Genomic DNA, 23621 nt, shown 5'->3' on the forward strand with positions numbered 1-23621 from the left:
AAACGGATAAAAACAACTATCTGTAATTGCAAGGGCTAGGTATAACAAACTAAGAATTAGCAGGTGACAACCAGATAGATATCACGGGCCTCCGTAAATATAACCAATCAAAAGCTCAGACACAAAAGAAGGGTTCGTTTTGAAAATTCGGAGTAGATTCGGCTTTTAAGTCTCACTCTTAAACAATTCAACTCCACTATGGCGGTGAATCCTCTGCCATCCAGCAGTTTGCGTCAAAACCGACGCGATAGTCAGTGTAGATTTTGACTAGCGACGAAAAGCCATGTATTCCGTTGATATGAAGTGGCGTGGCGTAGTTCTACTGTACGTCTATAGCATTGACGTTGCTACAGTTGCCTCTGTTTTAGGTGTTTCAGAGCGCAGCTTAAGTCGTTGGTATCACGACTTTAAACGGACTGGGAACGTATTAGCCGAGAAAACAAGAAATCGATCGTCAAGGTGGCCGGATCATGTGTGCTCATTTGTGCGAGAGTATGTCAACGCCCACCCCTGTTTCTACTTTGAAGAGCTTCGAAAGGAGCTACAACTTCAATTCGGAGCTTCGATAAGCCTGACAGATTCAACAATTTGCCGTGCGTTACGGTTCGATCTGGGATTAACGCGCAAGGTCCTGACAAAACGTGCGAAGGAGAGTGTCCCTAGAGACCGACAAGAATATATCAACCGTCTGCTACCGTTTTATAGTGGACCTGATCAACTTGTCTTCGTAGATGAAACGTCAAAAGACGGCCGGTAAGTAACTTCGTTTTATCAGTTTATTTTGTTTTACTTATGCTACAAGCGGTTATTAACCTATTGTTGTGTCAAACAGATCTGTATTGAGGAAGTATGGGTGGTCCGCCAGGAATACTCCTGCTCATGCTGTACTACCGTTTAGCCGAGGGAATCGAGTTTCGTTGCTAGCAGCGGTCGATGTCAACGAATTCTTTGGTTGGGGGATTACTGAAGGTACTTTTACGAGAGCGATATTTCATGAGATTTTCAAGACCAAAAAAAATTGCGCCTTACCTGAATCGATGGCCACTACCGAGGTCAATCGTCATCATGGATAATGCAAAAATCCACATGTACGAGGAACTCCAGGAATTGGTCCATGAAACGGGAGCTATACTGATGTTCCTTCCTCCATATTCCCCAGACTTAAACCCAATTAAAGTCACCTTCTCACTTCTTAAGAGGTGGATCCAACGAAATGCAAATATGGCATTCCAAGCTGACCCATTTGCGGTGATGAAAGTTGCGCTCTACAACTGCACACGACAAAAAGATTCTGTAGGTTTAAATCTTTACAGACATTGTGGTTATCATTCACAAAAACTTGAAATACAGGTCAACTAGATGTATTTAATGTGATCTTTCCATTTCATTCGGCTCCATGTGGTCTGTATCGACAATATTTTGCGCTGGATCAGGCGTGTCAATCTCTATTGGTCCTCGAAAAGGAGGGCACAAACTATATGGCGGTAGACCAAGGGCATCGCGGAGGTCCGCTATGTTGACTTTTAGTGGAACTGGAACGCCGTGGATTTGAACGCGAATGATGCGATAAGCTGCATCGTGCTGTAGCTGTGTCGATGCGATCTCTTCATTCATTGATCGTTCTTGCTCATCAATATGTAGAAGCTGTCGGAACGTCGTATTCTGGGGAATTTCAATATCACTGCCCTCGGGAAGTCTAGCCTGCGCAACGGCCATATAGTTTTGTGTAGCAGGTCCACCAGTAATACCAGACTCCTGTAAGAAAGCGGCAACACGGGGAATCTGCTCTTGAATACGCGACGCGGTAGCTCGACGGAGCGAAGTGCTTGACGTTCGCGACTCTTTGGGGATGTATACGAAGAGCTCAAGTACAAACCCGGCTTGACCACTTTTTCGACGCCGAGCTGTGTGCCACACACCTTCTAACTGCGCTTTGAACGCGCTACTTTCAACAAGTGGGACGTAGTCTTTTTGCTTGGCGTGATTTGATGGCTTCAGGAAGACTGCAAAACCAGGCTGCCATTGCCCAGGAACCATCTCTTCCAGCTTCTTCTCAATTATCTTGCGGAGCGCTGCCGGTCCGTCGTCTATTGTCAACACAAACTCCTTGGGAGAAACGTTTTAGAGCTCTGGTGTCTGGCTCGCCATTCTTTGCTGTAATCCGACAAGTCAACAAGCTTGGCAACGGGAGCTGCGGGACAGATGAGCTTGCCATTGTAGAATAGAAACTAAGTTAAACCAATGCTTATGAATACCAAAACCAATAATAGAAGCTTTTACGATGACTTACGTTTGACGAGGCTTCGTGGCATTAGTGTTCAACCCTATCGCCACGTTGAATTACGTCCTCGAACCTTGTTCTAGTCGTCGGTCGACTGGCTTCAGCATCTTATCCTCGTTCGTCTCCAGCGTTGCCATAACCCGGCCCCGCCCATGGTAGCACCCACCTTCTTCTGAACCTCCTTGACCACCTGACCATCCGTCCTTTAGCTGCTCAAACGGCTCCTAGATCACCTGTGTGGCCATGACCACAGCACCACGTTCAGGTGCTTCAGCGGCGCCTTGGCCACTAGCTCTACTCTTCACGCAATCTCCAATTCTTTGTTGCACGTTGAGCCGCTCCTTATTCATCTCCGGCGTGGTCATGTCCGCGCCCACCTCTTTTGGCAACTCTGTGGCCACCAGCGCGGCTTTTCCGCAGCTACTGGAGCCGCTCCTTGGTCACCAGCTCTCCTTCTTCAGCTTGAGCAGCTCTAGGTTTACAGCAGACACGACTTTGGCCTGCAATCGCCGCCTTCCACAGGATGAGAAGCTTCCCATAGCACGTTCGTGGTCACGCACACCTCCTTCTGCACTCGACAAGCTTCAGATTCCCCACAGGCGCGACCTTCTACAGCTCGAACAGCTTCTTGTTTATCACAAACGCGGCCGGCGCCACTCCCAACTCCTTCTCCAGCTTGAGCGGCTTCTAGCTCACCGCATGCGCGACCTTGACCACGCGCACCTTCTTTTGTAGCTTGAGCGGCCTTCGCGTGGGGTCCAGACTCGGAACTGACGATTTACACTAATCAGCAAAGATTTAAATGGCGAACAGAGTGATTTTACAAATCAAAAACCGGAGTACCTCAAGTCCGAATTTGAGTAAAATCGGACGGCAAATTACATGAAAAGCACAATACCGGTACTGATACAACGACAAAAATGAAATGAAATGTGCAACTGTACTATTAATACTAATACATATGTAGTAGAACAAAGTTTCACATTTTTGTAAAAACAAAAGCTTGTGTAATTACGTCCACGACAGCCAATCAAGCGTCGTGAATCCACGCTCGCCCCTCGCCGTACGCTACGTGTATACAGTGCTACAGCCCCCCTCGTCACACCCAGGAAGTTCCATGCTGTCTGCTACGAGCCGCTTCGCTGCCCGCGCGCTACACACGTCTTCGCGTCTGTCGGCTGCCGCCACCGACCAGGCCGCTGCCACGGCCACTAAGGTGACGCTGAACCTCACCACTCCGTACCAGGCCTTCTACAAGGGCGCTGAAGTGGACCTCGTGCAGATCCCCGGCGTTATCGGAGAGTACGGTGTGACTGCGGGTCACACGCCCGTGTTGGCGCAGCTCAAGCCCGGCGTCATCCAGGTGCACGTCGAGCGCGAGAAGGATGTGCAGAGCTTCTTCACGGCTGGCGGTTTCGCTTTGACCCACGCCAACTCGGTCACGGACATCGCGTGCGTGGAGCTTGTTAAGGTTGAAGACATTGATCCGGAGGCGGCCCAGGCCGGATTAACCAAATACCAGTCGCAGCTGGCGTCGGCCCCCGAGGGCTCCGAGGAGAAGCTCAACGCCCAGATCGGCGTGGACACCCACGCGGCTATGGTCGCCGCAGTCACCAGCAGCAACTAGATGGCATCGACGATCGCCGCCTCTCGCCCAGGATGTTGAGCCCTTGTTGAAGCAGCAATTAATTACCAGTCAAGCTCGTCGCCATATTGATAGGCGCGTTCACTTGAGTTCCCTTGCAACGTTTTGCTCCTTTTAAACATCGTCTTTGTGCTTGTCTAAGATTATTTTTCGTTGGGGGAAGGATGCAACAGGAAGAACTGGTGATAACAAGAGTGAGTAACGAGCTGAAAAGAAAAACGCAAAACGAGAAAAGTTTCTAGCACCAGCTTCCGTGAGCTGCTGATGCCCAAGTAGTTGTTGGTGCAAGGCTTAAGGGCCAAAAGGCGGTACCGGTATTTTCCTGTTAGGTCACCTTGAGGAGTCGCAAATCTTTTGGGGGCCAGGAGCAGGCAGACCATGGCGGACTTGGAGATGTCGTCTGGGCGTGGAAACCAGGTGATCAAGGTGGTAATGCCCACGTACATCATGGCGCCGACGGAGGACGAACGGTATGCACTTTATAGTTTATCTCATTTTCTGGCTTGAGGCAATGATACTGAAGCCGTAGCAGATTCCGCCGTATAAAGGTGTGCAACATTATTTTCAAGTGTATGACCAAGGAGCTCGAGGGCAAAGAGTTTAACGAGAGCGACTGCAAGGGCTGGAGCATCGCTATCGCCGACGCCGTCAAAGCTCGCATCCACACTGATTGTAGCTTCCCACGCTACAAGATCGTCGTACAGACGTTCATCGGCCAGCAGAGACTGCAGGACGTCCGTATCACGTCTCGCTGTTTGTGGGACGACGATCATGATAACCACGCCTCGGCGGTGTTTAACAGCGTAAGTCTGACCCATCGCTGCGTACTTATCATTAATGCTGGAACACTAAGAATTTATCCCTGTCATAGCAACATATTTGGGCAACTTGCGTGGTTTTTGGCTTCTATGCGGACTAGATGCAGACTATTGCAATAAAAACATGAGAAACTCGACAACTAAGTACATGTTTTTATTCTATAAATTATTTCTTGGGTTTCTTGGGCATATGTACGTACGTACGCAGCAGTGATCGCAATGGTGGTAAGTGGCAGCGGCACTATGCTCCTTCTCCATTTAGCGTAGCATTTGGCGGCAGTCATCTCTAGTGCTTGCAGTAGTCCCGTTGTCTCACTTGTTCAATGTCGGGCCCTCCCCAAAAAAAGCACTTGGGCCCGCGGTCATACTTTACATCTATCCACATTGATCAAGCAGCAGTAGCGTCGAAGTTCCTCCGTCCACCTCGACATCGCATGAGCACCGAGCCAGATTGACCCACATCACTCACTTCAACTGCACGCGTGCTTCAGCGGCTTAAGCGCCACCATTCAGCATTTCCCACGTGATTTGCAGGTCAAGGTCGCCCTCGTGAGTGCACAGGTGCTCCATGTTGGCGAGGATAAGCTCCACTTCCAACTGCAACTCGCTGATCTTCGGGTACGCAATGAACTTCATCGACTTGCCGTGACATGCATCCATTGCCTGCATCTTGACGTTGATCAGCGCCTCGCGTTCTGTGGGGCCGTCTCCGAGCGAAATGACATGTTGGGGGATACCCGCCGAGTCCTCCTCGCCGTAAGACTCCCACACCGGAAACACCTCGTTGTTGAATGCCTCAATCTTCCACCGCCGCGGGCAATCCGGGTACAGGTATTCGTATGTGGAGCGCGCAGATATGACTTTGATGCTAGTATTGAAAAATGGAACGAGCCGCGGCATGAAGAGCGACGCCGAGAGCTCGACCCAGCCAGTCTCAGCTGCCGTCACGATAACTACGCGACCGTAGGACAGCGCTGTTTCGAGAAGCTGTACGACAGAATCTTCGAGCTCCTTCAGTTCAGCTTGTACATCATCTGGGACCTCGGGCTCTTCGTTTATGTACTTGGGGCAAAGCCCGAGCTTGGCGATGGCGGACGACGCCATCAGTGTGTCGTCTGTAGGATGATAAGGAGGGTGAGAAGGCTGAACTACTGTATGTAAAACAGCAACAAGGACCACGTACGTACCCCAGTCAAAGAAAATAACAACGTCCTCCGGGTTGTGTTTGCTGTTGGTGCGACGTGGGCTCAGCATTGCGCCGACATCATAGCTGTCGAGCGAGAGGCTGCTTCGTGCGTCCTCAACACACACGTCTCCGCTGGTGTTAGTGTTGGGCGCCATGGTCTGCTGCTGGTTATTAGAGTATTATGACAATGGCAACGTCGGTCGCGTCGTCAAGTTGCTCGTTTATGCAGCCCAGTGGTAGGCAAATGTCCCTAGAGTGACTGAGAATGACAAACAGAACCAAGCAGCCAAAGTAAGTAGATATTTTGTCTCCCCCGCTTCCTGTTCCAGTGAAGCCAGGCCAAGCGGCAGCAGACTCACGTTCGGTCGAGAAGGAAGTAGCAAAAGTGAGTCTCTGTTGACGTCGACGCTCGGTTCTCTCCGCTCGCTTCAAAACCAGAACTGACTTCCAAAGAGAGGGGCTGCACAAACTTTCAGCCAATGGGTGATTTTATATTGGGTCTCGCCCAATCGGACGAGGAAAGTTTGTTAGACCGGCTTTTTCCAAGGGGAATTTCCTATGCCGTTGAGCGTACATGTACTACAGTATATTAATACATGTATTATGTAATACAGTCATCCATAACATTGCTGCCGCGCTCAACTACGGCGCAGCGGCAAGCTTTGCCAATGCGTGAAGAGTCCATTGTAGACACGCATTGGTTTTTTTGTTCATTGCTGTGACGAAGATGCACAGCGGAGGTCGCAGGTGCGACACTCTAGCGAAGCAAAAAAGCGACTTGACTTAAGGACCAAGCGAGTTGGTGGCAAAGCAAAATCCCACCGAACTCTTTCTGGCTCTACGTGAAACAGCAAGAATAACTGTGAGGGAAAGATAAAAATACTTTTTTACAGATGGAAATCGTCAAATCACAGAGAGGACGTTGTTTTCACAGAGCGCATGGAAAGGTACCCTGTCTTCTCAAATCACATATGGAAATCAATGATGAATTAGAATTTGGAGAAAGAGGACATTAACAAACTTCCCATTTTAATTATTTATATACTATTAATATTACATATTTTGTCAACTTCGTAAATTCCAGGCAGAACTATTAATTCCAGCATCTCTAATCCACACGGGCAACTACAAATACAGAAAATGTATTAGATTAAAAGATTTGTACTGGGTCTCACTATGCTAGCTGTAACGCGCGTATATCTGCCGGCAGAATTGTACTTGCTGCCACTATACTACTGACTACAGGCAGATTGCTACTTGGTGTCAGTATACTAGTCAAAGTGTCCGTCAAAGGTGCCGGCAGATTTGTACTGGGTCTCACTATGCTAGCTGTAACGCGCGTATATCTGCCGGCAGAATTGTACTTGCTGCCACTATACTACTGACTACAGGCAGATTGCTACTTGGTGTCAGTATACCAGTCAAAGTGTCCGTCAAAGGTGCCGGCAGATTTGTACTGGGTCTCACTATGCTAGCTGTAACGCGCGTATATCTGCCGGCAGAATTGTACTTGCTGCCACTATACTACTGACTACAGGCAGATTGCTACTTGGTGTCAGTATACCAGTCAAAGTGTCCGTCAAAGGTGCCGGCAGATTTGTACTGGGTCTCACTATGCTAGCTGTAACGCGCGTATATCTGCCGGCAGAATTGTACTTGCTGCCACTATACTACTGACTACAGGCAGATTGCTACTTGGTGTCAGTATACCAGTCAAAGTGTCCGTCAAAGGTGCCGGCAGATTTGTACTGGGTCTCACTATGCTAGCTGTAACGCGCGTATATCTGCCGGCAGAATTGTACTTGCTGCCACTATACTACTGACTACAGGCAGATTGCTACTTGGTGTCAGTATACTAGTCAAAGTGTCCGTCAAAGGTGCCGGCAGATTTGTACTGGGTCTCACTATGCTAGCTGTAACGCGCGTATATCTGCCGGCAGAATTGTACTTGCTGCCACTATACTACTGACTACAGGCAGATTGCTACTTGGTGTCAGTATACTAGTCAAAGTGTCCGTCAAAGGTGCCGGCAGATTTGTACTGGGTCTCACTATGCTAGCTGTAACGCGCGTATATCTGCCGGCAGAATTGTACTTGCTGCCACTATACTACTGACTACAGGCAGATTGCTACTTGGTGTCAGTATACCAGTCAAAGTGTCCGTCAAAGGTGCCGGCAGATTTGTACTGGGTCTCACTATGCTAGCTGTAACGCGCGTATATCTGCCGGCAGAATTGTACTTGCTGCCACTATACTACTGACTACAGGCAGATTGCTACTTGGTGTCAGTATACTAGTCAAAGTGTCCGTCAAAGGTGCCGGCAGATTTGTACTGGGTCTCACTATGCTAGCTAATACGCGCGTATATCTGCCGGCAGAATTGTACTTGCTGCCACTATACTACTGACTACAGGCAGATTGCTACTTGGTGTCAGTATACTAGTCAAAGTGTCCGTCAAAGGTGCCGGCAGATTTGTACTGGGTCTCACTATTCTAGCTACAGTGCGCGTATATCTGCCGGCAGAATTGTACTTGCTGCCACTATACTACTGACTACAGGCAGATTGCTACTTGGTGTCAGTATACCAGTCAAAGTGTCCGTCAAAGGTGCCGGCAGATTTGTACTGGGTCTCACTATGCTAGCTGTAACGCGCGTATATCTGCCGGCAGAATTGTACTTGCTGCCACTATACTACTGACTACAGGCAGATTGCTACTTGGTGTCAGTATACTAGTCAAAGTGTCCGTCAAAGGTGCCGGCAGATTTGTACTGGGTCTCACTATGCTAGCTAATACGCGCGTATATCTGCCGGCAGAATTGTACTTGCTGCCACTATACTACTGACTACAGGCAGATTGCTACTTGGTGTCAGTATACTAGTCAAAGTGTCCGTCAAAGGTGCCGGCAGATTTGTACTGGGTCTCACTATTCTAGCTACAGTGCGCGTATATCTGCCGGCAGAATTGTACTTGCTGCCACTATACTACTGACTACAGGCAGATTGCTATCTTGAATGCACTATCAATAGCAATCTATGAGGATGAATGATCTTCCTTTAGATTTTACCACATTATCGAATTTACCTCAGAGATCTCAATACAAAGACCGGAATTATGTTTGTTCATGAAGCAGTTTGGAAGTTCGCAGAGACGGATGGCAATCGTTACGCTAAACTGCAAGCCTCATCGCGGAAACTGTTAACAGGCGCACCTCTTAAAATCGCCGATTCGAAATGGCTAGTAGGACGAGGGGGTACCCGCTTACGTGAGGCCTGGCTATCACTCCCTGTCGAGACTCGAAGAAATATGATGGCTACTACTGATGATCCTGATTTTCCTCCATGTGACTCCGGCATTGTGGATGAAAGACACATAAATTCTTCACGAAAAACACAAATAACGACCACGACACATGAATCCCGAAAACGAGCTTCACAGTCACCAAAGATCAATTCAGATGGAACTTCATCGTATATGCATAAGAAATATCGATTTCTAAAAGCTCGGGCTCGTTATTTTGAAGTGGCATCCAAGGAAGAGATCGTCCGCCTCAGTATTGCGTACGACTCTGGTAGTTTGAAGGGTGTGTTAGACGCTGCAATAAAAAGCGCTGAATATGCGGTGATGCTTTCCAAGTACAAGGACAGGGCAACGACCGCGGATGAGGCCTACGTCGCCGTTGCTGAAAGCTTAAGTGATGTTTTTTCGTCTATAAGCGGAATAACCTGTTTTGATCCCGAGCCTAATACGGATGGACCTTCCGATAATTTTGCAGTGTCGCGGATTAGCGCGGCATACGTGAAATATCAGGAGGCCGCTCAAGACGCACAAGATGAAATGACAAAAACTTCCACAACAGAGGACCTCGATAAACCTATTTTAACAGGTACCGTTCGATTTTTTGGGAAAGCGACTGGAATGGAGATTTCATAGCTCACTTCTTTTAAAAGCTTGGCAACATCTTAAATTTCAAAGATTCAAAGACGTATGGTGTTTTACTGTTTTTTTTTTAAGAAGACTTAAAGCGTGACCAACGTCTTTTGGGCGTCCTCGTTTTTTGTGGGGTCTCTTATCCGGAAAGGTTTCTCTACGGGCGGATCTTTCTTCGAGCGAAATACCTAGTGTGTCTTTAACAGCCATGAGATGAACACATGAGCCCAGTTTGAACATAGTTCTACAATCGCAAAGTCCGTTCTCAGCTGTCACAATCCATCCCAAAGTACACTGTTCTTCAGCTTCAAGTTCCTGGTCAGTTGTGGTTTCAATCTCTTCATCAGTTGTTTTCTTTTTTCGAGTATCGGTAGGAGCTCCTTTTAGTTGTTGAACACGAAATTCTCCCAAAGTGTGCCCCGATTCCAGAAGAAAAGCAATTTTCATGCGAGCTGAACTAGTAATGGTTAAAAGGCGCTCTCTCTTTAATTTTCTGAAGTCTCTAATAATGTGGGGTGCTGCCCGTGTCGATGTCGCAAAAGTAGCTGTCAAAATTGATCTTGCCTGGCTCACTTTAAGTAACTCCATGAAAAGAGGGTTTAAATGAAGCAATCTGCGCATAGAATGAGTGTTTTTCAATTGGCGATTGAAGTTTTCACACGGGTTGTTAGTTTTTGCCATTCCAGTCGGAGTTTCCACACACTGCCATTTACTGTAGCGCCCCTCCAGCCACTGAGCCGAAAAATACTCGGAGAATGACTGCAAGTCGGTGTTAACCTTCCATGATTCCAGAGCATCGTCGATTCGACTCTGTTTATCCACCAAGGTTCGCGCGTAGTGAATTTTGTATATATGTCTGTATACAATTCTCTTGTTTGCCTCCGAGAACCCCACGGTATGTTTTCTAACATTTGACATCACGTGAAAGAAACACATCAAGTACGTTGGCTGCTTATCTGAAGCGAGAATAGCACCAGCCACACTTTCAAATGCATTTCGTTGAGCATTATCTGCATCCATCATCACGAATCCAAACGATACACTCTGTGATGAAATGTCGTAATACAGATCCAGCAATACCCGAATTGCTCGAGTCCATTGGGGACTCTTTAGATCGGAGACTAAAAAGAAAGCCACAGGGTGAAATTGTCTCCACATATCTGATAGACCCATAACTATAACCGGAAAACCTCTAGTATTAAGTTTGAAAGTGGCATCCAAGTGAAAAATAAATTCAGATGCTCGACCGAGTCTCTTGACCAGTGATTTGGTCGAAAACCCAATAACTAGAGGGCTATCTTCAGTTCCTTTACCAATTAGAGCTTCTCCAATGCTATCAAGTGTGAATCCAAATGTAAATGGTGTGGTTTCGCTGCAGCCATCTCGAAAACGATGTTTAACAGCGTTTGCAACCATCACATCGACGAAATCATTGTCCACTTTACTTTTGTTTCTGTACGTGCGTACAAAACACTGTACTTTTGGTAAAAGTGTTTTTGGATTGGTCTGCGGCAGCCCCAAATCAACAGCCATTTTGTGCATTATTGCGGCCGGCTTCAATCCGACCTCGGCCTGGCTTCTTATGTATCTCTTCATTGCGCAATTCAGATCCCCGGGCTTACGATATGCAGGTGAGACTGACAAGTGGTGTGAATTTTGAAAAACACTGATTTTATCGGTGATCTGACACTGCAGAGCTTTCAAGACCCACTTGCACGACCCTAACAGCTTGCAAGTTTCGTCGGAGCAAATGAAAAGCCGATAGCGCATAAAGTGAATGTCGAGATTGTATTCACAAACACTGCATATCTCCAGCTGACTCTTGTTCTTACACCATGTCTTCTGCGCGTCGAGATAATCTTCTAGCTGCACTTCGTTTTCATAGGAGCTTACAAAGTTCCACTCGTACTTCATTTGTTTCTTTAGCTAATGGAGAATACAAGGACTTTGTAAATAATCGTTTCGTAACGACACACAAAACATCTTTATTTATAAATAGTCGTTATACGCATTTATTAATTACTTCGTAATACCCAAGGATCTAAATCGGCCTCATATTTGAATACTGATGTATCTAGGTAGTATAGCGTTTTCTTGCTCTCAGTAGGTTCCGATTCGATTGTATTGCAAACTTGGAACACTTCGGAGCATGTATCTCAGATTGGTTAGTGATAACACGCGGTTGCAAATCGGATATGGCGGCGGAAGACAACGAACATTCTGCAAAACTACACCGTCTGGTCTTCGCATGCGACGTCCTAGAGGTCGAAAGTCTTCTACTGGTTGGCGAAGACTTAGCGGTGCCCTTGCTGACAGTCCCGCACCTTCGGCAAGGCGCAGGAGGCAACCGCAGGTGAGAGCAGCACAAACCACGATCTCGATTATCGGTATGTATAACACTGCGGTGAATGTTGGATTGTGACTTCCTTTTTATTACTGTTTAGGTTTGGTTTTTTTTTAATGAAGTTAGGTAACATATTCCCTTGAGGCAGATGGGATCCTCGGTCTGTGAAAAGGAGGCATGTCCTGTGAAGGTTACATACGATCTGTGAAATTGACGCACCCTCTGTGAAATGACCATTTTTATCTGTGATTATCACGCCCTCTCTGAGGGAAAGTGCCAGTGGACGATCGACTCGACTCGGCAGCTCCGACTGTCTTCGTTGTAGTAGTATTTACTGAAGTATGTTAGAAACTCCAACCGCGACACGTTTCTCGAAACAGTAGCCAGGACTAGCACAAAGATTGATTTGATTTAGTACGACGGAGCGTCTCTCTATCGACGACTTCTTCCGTGAGGCATACACTTTTACACCTACTTACTTCTCGCCGCGACGACTTGCTTCCTGCACCTGCTGGAGCTTTTCGGGGTTCACCTCGTCCCATTCGATGTTAATCACGCGGTTGATGAACTTGGTCATGTCGCTCTTCTCCGGTTCGTCATTGCGCTCCTTGAACACGTTGTAACACGTCTTGCACACGCGCTTCTGTTCGCGGTTGGCAGCTCCGCGACGGGTGCGGCCGGGGAAGCCCATGGGGAACTTTACCATCTCGACGTGCAGTGCTGAACATTCAGCGCAACAGAGACGACCACAGTGCGTGCAGTTGTGCTCACGGTGCCCGAATTTGAACTTCTGGCGACACAGCATGCACTCGGTGCGTTCCTTCCTCGTGATGTATGTGGGGGGAAAGTAAATGTGCGAGATCAGGTATCGCAGATCTTTGCGGGGCAGCTTCTCAAAAACGCTTTTGCCCTCGGCGTCCTCCACGTCCATCTTGGCGCCTGCACGCACGAGTGCACCAGCAATCTTCAATCGGCCAGTGCTGATGGCAGTGTGAATTACAGTCTGGCTGTCGTGCATATCATTCGGGTTGGCACCAAACTTGAGGAGCATACGGGGGATAATCACGCTGTCATCCTTGGAGGTGATCACCGAGATGATCAGCGGTGTGAACTTCCGACTGTTCTTTACGTTAGCACTGGCCCCGTTCTCCAGCAACAAGTGCACCATGGCCGGCGTCTTCGTGGCAGCAAAGTGCAGCGCTGTGTTGCCCTTGTCATCTTCAACGTTAATGATATCTTCAAGCGGTTTGTACTGCTCCAGAATCACCTTCACAAGCGGCGCCTTGCCACTCTTGACTGCAAGGTGCAGACCCGTCTGGCCGTGGTTCGGCTCTCGGTTCAACAATGCCTCGGGGCCGTCCACACGCAAGTGCTGCACCACACCTCGCAGATTGCCCTTCGCACACATCTCGTGCAATGTGCCAATCGGGTGACTTTTCATAATGGGCGCCGTGCTATCCATTGACACGCGCACTGACGGCCGAGGAGCATCAGTGTTCATCGTATTGTTCATGGAAGAATTCAGCGAAGACACCATTGAACCAGACGACACGTCGGACGGACGCACTTGGCCGCTGGCGTGAGGAGGTGACGGATGGGTTTCGGGCGAGAAATCGCTCACATTGTCAATCAGAGCGATACCCGTCGCCTCCTCGGCATCAGGAAGAATTGGCACGCCATCCCCTTTCGTTTCCACGGAGAAATGTCCAAGCATCGCAACCGTTGAGCCGCTCTTGCCTCGCTGGAATCGTTCCTTGGCACCATCTTTATCCATGGGTGCAACGTCCTCCTTCTCCTCTTCGTCGACCTTCCAGTCGCCATGATTGGCATCCACATCGAAGCTCTCGTCGCGCCAGGAGTCACGCGACTCGCGGGATGCGCGCACGGATTCGTCCTCCGAGTCTTCGAAGCCGAGGTCGTTGACGCCCGAACTGAGAGCGAGGCCGTCCAATTCACGGAGTTTCTCCTCTGGTGCAACAGACCCACGCGGTGAGGCAGGCTTCTTCTCCTCTTGTGGCTTGGACTTGTGTAGAGAGCTCGGTGCCACTAGCTGGTAGTCCTCCTCTACGGCAGGCTTTACGAACGTTGGCTCATCCGTACATGCCACTGGCTTAAGGGTAGGCGCCGGCTTCGGGGGCGACTCCATCAGCTGTTGCCCAGCGGGTACCTTTGCACTCTGACGCTGAGGCGGTGCCGGGGGTTCCGGAAAGTCCGATGGCGTCTTGTGTACCGGCATGGAGGAGCGATCTGGATGAGATGAATTTGCAGAAGGTGGGGCGTACTTGGTCGAACCTCTCTGCGAACCACGAGGGTACGATGGCGGTGCTTGGGAGCCCATGGGGCTAGTGGGGCCCTGTGCAGCGCTGGTGATGACATACGTACTCTTACGGGGGGCCGAGACGGGTGGCTGTTCCGTAACGGGAGAAAGCTTCTTGAAACGGAGCGTGGCCGGCAAGTCGCATACTTGCAGATACGCCACGACGTCGTCCAATGTCATCTTAGTAGTGTCCTTCATGTTGATGGAGAGCAGAAGGTCACCCGGTCCGACGTTCTTGATGCCAAAGGGGAAACCTTTTCCAGTCACACGGCTGACAGCTACGCCGCCATCGTCGCCCTCGAGGGTCGTAAGTGCCACACCCAAATCACCGCCTTCCCAGATGAGCTGGTACTCGAGGATCTCATCAGTGTCAGAGTCCACAACGGACTCCACGAAGCTTCCCACCAGGTCCTGGTATTCAGCTGCCTGCTCCTGCATCCAATCGGGAGTGTCGCCCGCGTGCTCGTTACTCATGCTCGCCGTCTTCGAAGCTGCTTGGACGCGCGCCGCCGATCTACTTGTGACGGAGCTCTAACAAAGGGGCGGACGCTCCAAAAAACCACTTACACACAAATCGAACACAATATGCATTAGGTATTTGTAATGCACGTTCGTTACACACGCAGCTAATTTTTCCCAGTGACGTGGCCAAAGTCGCTTCAACTGGTACTGTACTTCGTATCCGTCCTGTCTTGGAGTACATGTAGATTTTTAGACGCCACCCGGGGACAACGCGCAGGGAAGGCAAGTGCATTAATGCATCGGCAACCAGCGGACTCGCGTGCTTCTGAAGGCTCGGATGGCTCTTGGTTTTCTTGTCGAGCGTGCCTTCGACTCGAAGCCAATCGAGCAGGATGCCGCTCGCTGGATCGTTGGTGAACGACGAGCGACTGGCAGTCGACGCGATTAACACAAACAAATTAGCACGACACAACGATCTCTCGTTCAACTTCAGTTTTGGCTTGTCGTTATTTGCTACGAAGTACAGGTTTACACTAAGTTACATGTGCTTGCACGTTTGCAACTTCTCAATAACTTAAGGGTGGAGTCGTTGCACCTGCGCCGAGAAGTCAGATATGTGCTCCAAGTTGGTCAACAGATGCTCCATCTCCTTCGCCGGCGTCATGGTCGATCCGCTGCTCGATGTCGAGCTAGATCGAAGCTGTTGTTGCGGCTCGGCGCCACGACTATGGTGGCGGTGAGGGGACAAGGAACTGGTTGTAGAGACCGTGGACCGATTACCACTATTCACAGGTGAGCTACTGCCACGAGACCGTCTGCGACAAGAAGTCGAGTTACTGGATCGATCGTTACTGTTGGGTTTGTCCTGGATTTGGTGTTGAAGCACTGAAACTGTGTGCTGCAGCTTCGTGACGGCCGAGTTTCGCTCTTGGAGATCGCGCAGCAGTGTCTTCTCGTTGGCCAGCAATACTGCACAGCGTTTGCGTTCGCTATCCATTTGGTGCTGTAGCGCCTCAATCTCCTCAACCAGCTCCGCCGTATGGTCCTCGGCTGTCGCCTTCATTTCGTCTCGGCACTGCATCAGCAGACGGACACGCTTCACCGCCTCATCGCGCTGCCGTTTTGCCACACTGTAGTCACTCTGCACATGCTCTAGCGTCTGCCGAAACTTGTTGATCTCTACCTGATAGCTCTCCTTTAAACACATAACATCATTTAGCTTCTGCTGAAGATCACGAACGGTATCGGATTCGTGTCCATGGCGACGATGAATCTGGCAAAGTTGACTTTCCAGGGTCTTCACTTGATCCTTGTAGCTCTTGACTTGAGAGCTCAAGGCCACAAGATCTGTTTGATCCACTTTGGACTGCTTTGCAAGTGCAACCACCTTCTCACCTAGCTCGAGATTACGTTGGCCAGCGATCTCAACACGATGCACCAGCTGAACCATCTCGCGCTCCAGTCTTTTACGCTCCTTCAACATCTTTTGCTCGCGAGTCATGATTTCTTGGCGTCCGCTATCAATGCGCCGGATTGCATCAGCTAGCTCTTCTTCAAGACGAGAGATGTCACGCTTGAGCTCCTCCAACTCCTGGTCTTTCTGACGGAGAGATAGCTCGGACGCATGCATCTTCTCATTCCAAGTTGCGCTTTCTTCTTCGAGAGTTTCGACCTGCTCCTTCAGCGACATTTTATCTTGCTCTAGCTGCTCAATCCGAGAGCGAAGACCATCAGCCTTGCGCACTTCCGATTCCACTCGACTTTCACATCGCAACCTTACGTCAGTGACGTCGCCCTCCCACGATTCCTTCTCTTGCTGCAGCAAAGCAACATGGTGTTCGGCATTTTTCAGCGACGTGATAATCTCGTCCTTCTCCATCAGTTGGCTGTACAACTCGTCGATCTTTTCATTCTGGCGCATGGAAGAGTCGTGGCTGACACGGTCGATGCGTTCCTGCTCCTCCATGAACGTCTGTCGCTCCGTTTCGAGAGCAGTGTTTGCCTTTTTAATGCGACTGAGTTCGTTCCGAAGCTTCTCCAGCTCTTCATGTGCTGACGCGGCACTTTCTTCGTCATTCAGTAGCTCCTTGAATCCAAAGTCAAGCTGCTCAGCCAAGGATGTTCGGCACTGCTGGAGCTGCTGATACTTAACTCGAGACTGATCAAGTTCCTTTTCTAACCGGTAGATCTGCTCCTTCAACTGCCGAATATCGTAGTCAGTGTGTTTCTGCTTCTCATCGCTGCAAAGAAGCTCGTTTTCGAGGTTGCGGGCAGCTATGTCTTTCTCTGCTAGACGTCCTCGCAGTAGCGTGATTTCTTGCCTCAAAGATTGCGACTCCGTTTTCAGAGTGTCCTTCTCGTGCATGAACTCGCTGCGAAGTCGTTCCTTCAATGAAGCCACTTCACTGCGTAGTGTCGATACCAGCACCGAATGATCTTTCGATAGCAAACGAGATTTCGCAGTTTGCAGCTCAGTCTTTGTGGCTTCTTGTTCCCTGTGCAGACTGGAGATCTCGCTCTGTAGAGCACTTTTCTCACGCTGCAACGTCGACACCAACGTCGTTAGTTCCTGTCGCTGCGTCTCAATCGCCTTCCTGGAGTTGTCGTCTGAAGCCAGCAGCTGCTCTCGAAGTGTCAACATAATAGCCGAATTGTCCAGCTTCAGCTGCATCTCCTTGATCTCATTGTTCTTGCGCTCAACTTCAAGCTGGGTCGCCGACACCTCCGACTCAGAGGCTGCCAGTTTCCGCTGCAGCGCCTGGATCTCTGCTTCCTGTTTGCGCTTCTCGTCATCTAGGCTACTCAACTTCTCGCTGATATTGTTAATTCCCGCCGAAAGCCGTAAACTGCCCGCGTGTTCGCTGTAGCCGCATCCCGCTGTGTGGAGCAAAGTCCGCAGCTCATTTCGCAGACGGGCGTTCTCCTCGCTGGCCGTCTGGAGGTTTTCAAGTTGTAGCAGAACGTCCGCCTTGTCCTGCTGAAGTAGATCACAATCATTCGTCTTGTCGCTCAGTTCCTGCTCCAGCTCGAGGCAACGCGTCTGCACCTCCGCCTCCTTGCGTTGCATCTTGATCTCTAGCTGCTCGATCGCCTGCGAGAAGCTCGTGAGTGTGTGCTTAGCATCTTTGAGCTGACGCTCTAGCTCCTTCTTTTGGCGCTCGAGACGCGCGCGCTCCCTGTCCCAGCTGCTCTTCTTGGCACCCAGAGCATCCAGCTCGTCGCCTAGTGCGCGGTTCTCGCTCGCCAGCTTGGCCACAGAAGCGGAGGTGTCGTCGCCCTTGGCCAGAGGAAGAAATCGCCGTAGGGTCGCGAGCTCCTGCCGCGCCCGCTCCTCGCGTTGGCGATAGAACTCAACTTGGCACGTCAGCGCCTCTATGGTGCCCTTTTGCTCGGCGTGCAGCTGGTCCAGCATGGAGCCGAAGGAGCCCGAATCATCGGCAAGCTTGTGGAGGGTAGTGCTGTTGTTGCTGCTGCTGTATGCCATGCGGCGCTTGTCTGTGGCGGCGCTCGAGAGAGAGCTGGACGACCTACTGCCGTGCACCACCATGTCTTAGCGTGCGACGCGGCGTGCTTGGATTTGGCGGGAAATTCGAAGCTGCAGCGATCGGTGATTGGACGATCAGGCTGAGCTCCTATTGGCTTGTTAGAAGGTATTTTGACTAATGGATGAGCTGATAGCTCACATTCTTTTCAGCCAGTCAGATAGGTCGCGCGTCACTCGAATGCATGTGCGAACCAGTCGTGGGGAAGGATTTGCCCGAAAGCAAGCAAGCAAGAGAACATGTCGACAACCGCGGACCTCGCTGCCCGCGTGGACAAGCTGGAGGTGGCACAGCAGCAGCAGGATGCGCGCGTGGAACAGCTGCAGACGAAGCTGGAGGCGAGCAAGCCCTCGCGCGAGACGTTCTACTTGACGACGGCCATCCACTACACGAACGGCCTGCCGCACATGGGCCACGCCTATGAGAACGTGTGCTCTGATGTCATCTGCCGCTACCACCGCGTGTTCGGCCGCGACGTGTACTTCCTTACGGGAACGGATGAGCACGGTCAGAAGATCGCACAGACAGCGGAGGCAGCCGGTGTCACGCCCCAGCAGCTGGTGGACAAGTACGCCGGTATCTTCCAGCAGCTAACTAAGGATCTCAACATGAGCAACAACAATTTCATCCGAACTACTAGTGACGTGCATAAGAAGTTTGCCCAATGGCTCTTCCAGCAAGCCCTTGACAAGGGCGACGTGTACCTTGGCACGTACGAGGGATGGTATAACGTGCGCGAGGAGATGTTCGTGACCGAGACCGAGGCCCAGCTTACGGACTACAAGGACCCTACCACAGGAACGTCTTTTAAGAAGATGCAGGAGCAGTCGTATTTCTTCAAGATGTCCAAGTACCAGGATCGCCTCGTCAAGCACATCGAAGAGAACCCCGACTTCCTGCAGCCAGAGGTGCGTCGCCAGGAGCTGCTGCGCCGCCTTAAGGAGCCACTTCAGGACCTCTCAGCCTCGCGTAATACCTTTGCGCACGGTGTTCCGATCCTTAACGACCCCAAGCACGTGCTGTACGTGTGGTTCGATGCGCTGGCCAATTATCTGTCGGCCATCGGCTACCCAGACGGCCCGGAAGCTCGTTACTGGCCTGCTAACGTGCATATTATTGGTAAGGACATCACGTGGTTCCACTGCGTCATCTGGCCCTGCATCCTGATGAGCACCGGTATCCCGCTGCCCAAGCGTGTGTTCGCGCACGGCTTCGTGAACGCCAAAGACGGCTCCAAGATGAGCAAGAGCGTTGGCAACGTCATCGACCCGTATGCGATGATCGAAAGGTACGGACTGGAGTCGTTCCGTTACTTTATTGTGCGCTCGGCGAAGTTCGGCCAGGATATGCCCTTTTCCGAGGATGATCTCATCAATATTCATAATTCGGAGCTCGCCGACACGCTGGGCAACCTGGTGCATCGCACAGTCAACATCTGCAAGAAGTACTCGAACGGCGTGGTGCCTCTGGCCAAGGCTGACAAACCTTTTGACATCTATGAGCTGCTGAAGTACTCGGAGGACTCGTACAAGGACTTCTCGTTGCAGAACGCTTGCATTGCGATTGTCAATACTCTCAAGGACACGAACAAGTACCTGACGGAGAAGGAGCCGTGGCACATGAAGGAGAATGAGCCGCGTCTCGTCGTGGTGCGCACGTGTCTGGAGGCCATCTACGTCCTGGCTCACTACCTGAGCGCTATCATCCCTCAGACTGCCCAAATCATCTTCGATAAGCTAGGCACGCCCCCCACGACGCTGACAGCGTTGTCCCCAGAATATGACAACCTGAAGCCTGGCACTGAGGTGTCCATTGGCGGCATTCTGTTCAACAAGATCCTGACGGAGGAGGAGAAGCACAAGCAAAGCGAGGCTGCTGCCGCTAAGGCCAAGCCTGCGAAAGCCAAGCTTGTGAAGCCTGCTACGCCGCTCTTTGCCTCACTGGACGTCCGCGTGGGTGTAATCTCCAAGGCGTGGAAGCACCCGGAATCGGACAAACTGTACTGTGAGGAGATTGACATTGGTGAGGAGGAGCCCAAGCAGATCGCGTCTGGTCTGCAGTCATTTTACTCGCTGGAGGAGATGCAGAACCGCAAGGTGCTGGTGCTGCTGAACCTCAAGCCGGCTAAACTGGGTGGCTTCAAGTCGCACGGCATGGTGCTATGCGCATGTGATGAGGCTCACGAAAACGTCCAGTTCGTGGAGCCCCCCGCCGACGCCAAGGTTGGTGAGCGCGTGACAATTGCATCGGAGAGCGGTGAGCCGCTGTCGGCGGCGCAGATCAAGAAGCAGAAGGTGCTGGAGAAGGTCTTGCCGGACTTCGTGACCGACGAGAACTGCGTGGCGACGTACAAGGGCGAGCAGATCATGACGTCCGCCGGTCTGTGCACTGCTAAGTCGCTGAAAAAGGCGTATATTAGCTAGATTGGCTATGACGCTGGCCTCATTGGCTAGCGGGCCATGGGCCCATCGGATATCGTAGAGAATGACATAGCGAAAGCTTGTTGCCAAAATCCACGTACCGCCTTCCCCCTGTCCTAAGCGAAGTCTTGTCCTAAGCGAATTTTTATTTTATAAAGAATTATGTCCACAGCTAAAAATACTCTCACAACCAGTTAATTATGAGACTGTTCCTGCCACACATTTGACTTTGTCACATGCCGAACACACCCACGCTCATCTGGAACAGGCAGAAGGCCAAAGAGGTTTACTCGTATTGCTGTAGACTATGCTCACAAGCGTACCATACTACAATATCCGAAATCTAAGCATACTGTGAATGATGCAATAGCTCACTTCTTTCCGCCCTTATCTACATGTAGCTCAGACAGAAAGCGCAAGCAAAAACAGATATCGAAGTGGAAAAAGCAGGCTGCGCAGATACAAGCCGTTTGCGAAGGTGGACATGGCCATCACAAGAATCTTCGGTGTAGTAGACAAGGAACGATACTTTCCAGTGAGGCTGAGAGTGCTATCGTCTTGTGGATAAATTCAATGCGCAAAGACGGCTGTCCTGTCACCTCGCAAATGCTGAAGTTTAAGGCACTCGAAGTGGCTGCTGACGAAGATTTGTCGTCCGATACTTTCAAGGCTTCGCATTCATGGAGGAGGAGGTTTATGCGGCGACACAGAATCTCAATCCGGGCTCGCACACGGCAGGGTCAGACGACCCCAGAGGACGCATTGGCAGCGAAAGAGGCCTTTAGTGGACAGGTTAAAGCTGCTAGTTATGCAATGGACTCTTGTGGTAAGTTATTCAGTTTATTTTTACTGCTACTATTTTCTTCTTTCCTTTGAACGACTTGGGCAGCGAGGGGGGGGGGGCACAACATCAGTCATGTGTTCAACGCTGATCAGACAGGTGAGGCCGTCGCTCATGTGGACAACTCGGATATACGCTTGTAAACTAACTTTATTCTGATGCAGCCGTTTTCTTTGAGTATTTACCAAGCAAAACCATTAATGCGAAGGGAGCAAAAACGGTTTGGGTGAAGTGTAGCGGCAAGGACAAGGAGCGCACCACAGTGATGCTGCTGGGTGATTGGCAAGGTAATAAGTATCCTCCTTTCCTTATATTCAAGAGTGGTGTTTCTCGTCATGATCACGTGCAGGAAAAGAATGACGCAGTGCGTCACGGATTTAGCGTTCGTCTGTAGAAAGAGGCCTTTGGCCTACAAGCGCTGCATGGTTGTCGAGGCTACGGTAATCCTACAGCATGGTGGAATGCTCGCATCTCGTTGGAATTTTTAGAGTACCATTTTGGGTTTCGCGAAAACATGGATGAGAAGATATTACTCTTGTGGGATGATTTTTCGGGGCATTGGACCAAAGAAGTGGCTGACTATGCGACTGCAATTAACATCGTGTTGATGAAAGTACCTCCACGGTACACTTATGTCTGTCAACCTGCTGACGTGGCATGGAACCAACCGTTTAAGAGCAGATTACGGGCAAGGTGGCTAGATCTACTACGCAATCAGATATCGAATCACCACGCGCTCGAGGGAGATCTCGAGGAGCAGCGCCGTAAGGTTGCCGTTGAAGTGGCGGCCATTTCCCGGGCTGAAATACAAGAAGTTGCCCGTGAGAAGATTCGCAGCCTCCACGAGCAGATACCAAGCTCAAAGTTTGAGATGGTGGCGCCCAAGCGTGTGGATATTGCGTCATGGATTACCGAAAGCTGGAAAGAGCTCAGCTCTAAGACAATTATTGCTGGTTTTGCTAAAGCTGGGCTTCTGTGTGACGTGCGCGTAGCTGACAAGGAAGACATTAATTCGGATTCTTCCCATATTACAGACCTTGTAACAAAGCTCAATGATCTCGGCGTCGTGGGTAAGTCCGTCGTAGTGATGACGAGTATGCGAGTAGTGATGCCTCGGATAATGATCTCTTCTCCTAGCGATAACCATAAATACATGTAGTAGATTTGCAAAGGTAACCAAGTGGACTTGGTCACGTCCATCCGCAATTTTGCGGATGGACGCGAGTTCGAATTCCGCCGTGTCCACTTTTTTATTGGCTAAAATAAACAATTTAAATATCAGTGAATTTACCTAAATCTTAAGTTTTAACTACTATTTTTGTGTAGCAACCCAAAACCTACAATAAGCTGCGCACACGGCTAAATCGCTTAGGACAGGGGGGAACCGGTAGATGACAAAAAAAAACACACACACACGACAAAAGTCGGCATGCGCACATTCGATGTTTTGCAAGTTTTTTATTTTACATTTTTCAGAGCATTTCTTTCACGAAAGAAATGTTCTAGGGTCGTCCGAGGCCAGCCATTGGCTGATGACATTGGTTTTCGATAATATTTAGCTCAAGCTTAGCCTACCTATTAAAATATTCAGTTTATTTTACAACTTACCCCCCCCCCCCTTCAACAAAAGGGGCCTGTTGTGACGGGGTCACACAGCACCTTGCGCTAGAGGAAGTTGGCTTCCGAGAGTATACAAACTCTCAGTGAACGGCAGCTGAAGGGAGCGAAGTGACCGATTCAAGGTAGGTTGTAAACTAAGAATATTTATAGGTAGGCTAAGCTTGAGTTAAATAAACAAACTATAGGTCGCCTATATAGAAGCAATGTCATCAGCC

General features: G+C 50.0%; 7 protein-coding genes across 7 annotated transcripts; 4 read left to right on the forward strand and 3 right to left on the reverse strand.

Annotated features, from left to right (window-relative positions):
* Nucleotides 1-2524: 2524 nt before the first annotated feature.
* PITG_22841 (uncharacterized protein) lies at nt 2525-3016 on the forward strand (the record flags this gene model as incomplete). Its single annotated transcript, XM_002903971.1, has 1 exon — nt 2525-3016. The coding sequence occupies one exon, from the start codon at nt 2525-2527 to the stop codon at nt 3014-3016; it is 492 nt and encodes a 163-aa protein (XP_002904017.1).
* Nucleotides 3017-3398: 382 nt separating this feature from the next.
* PITG_07792 (ATP synthase subunit delta', putative) lies at nt 3399-3908 on the forward strand (the record flags this gene model as incomplete). Its single annotated transcript, XM_002903972.1, has 1 exon — nt 3399-3908. One exon carries the CDS (start codon nt 3399-3401, stop codon nt 3906-3908), a length of 510 nt encoding a protein of 169 aa, XP_002904018.1.
* A 387-nt stretch (nt 3909-4295) lies between these two features.
* On the forward strand, nt 4296-4845 carry PITG_07793 (Outer Dynein Arm Light Chain 2; the record flags this gene model as incomplete). Its single annotated transcript, XM_002903973.1, has 3 exons — nt 4296-4396; nt 4459-4729; nt 4798-4845. The coding sequence occupies 3 exons, from the start codon at nt 4305-4307 to the stop codon at nt 4843-4845; spliced, it is 411 nt and encodes a 136-aa protein (XP_002904019.1).
* A 136-nt stretch (nt 4846-4981) lies between these two features.
* PITG_07794 (uncharacterized protein) lies at nt 4982-6356 on the reverse strand (the record flags this gene model as incomplete). Its single annotated transcript, XM_002903974.1, has 3 exons — nt 4982-5859; nt 5932-6189; nt 6290-6356. The coding sequence occupies 2 exons, from the start codon at nt 6083-6085 to the stop codon at nt 5240-5242; spliced, it is 774 nt and encodes a 257-aa protein (XP_002904020.1).
* Nucleotides 6357-12679: 6323 nt separating this feature from the next.
* Nucleotides 12680-15025, reverse strand: PITG_07795 (myosin-like protein; the record flags this gene model as incomplete). The annotated part of the gene is made up of 1 exon (XM_002903975.1): nt 12680-15025. The coding sequence occupies one exon, from the start codon at nt 14993-14995 to the stop codon at nt 12680-12682; it is 2316 nt and encodes a 771-aa protein (XP_002904021.1).
* A 532-nt stretch (nt 15026-15557) lies between these two features.
* Nucleotides 15558-18467, reverse strand: PITG_07796 (myosin-like protein; the record flags this gene model as incomplete). Its single annotated transcript, XM_002903976.1, has 1 exon — nt 15558-18467. One exon carries the CDS (start codon nt 18465-18467, stop codon nt 15558-15560), a length of 2910 nt encoding a protein of 969 aa, XP_002904022.1.
* A 265-nt stretch (nt 18468-18732) lies between these two features.
* On the forward strand, nt 18733-20963 carry PITG_07797 (methionyl-tRNA synthetase, putative; the record flags this gene model as incomplete). Its single annotated transcript, XM_002903977.1, has 1 exon — nt 18733-20963. The coding sequence occupies one exon, from the start codon at nt 18765-18767 to the stop codon at nt 20946-20948; it is 2184 nt and encodes a 727-aa protein (XP_002904023.1).
* Nucleotides 20964-23621: the final 2658 nt, after the last annotated feature.

The sequence above is a fragment of the Phytophthora infestans genome, genomic scaffold, assembly GCF_000142945.1.
Source record: "Phytophthora infestans T30-4 supercont1.12 genomic scaffold, whole genome shotgun sequence".
Taxonomy (NCBI): domain Eukaryota; phylum Oomycota; class Peronosporomycetes; order Peronosporales; family Peronosporaceae; genus Phytophthora; species Phytophthora infestans.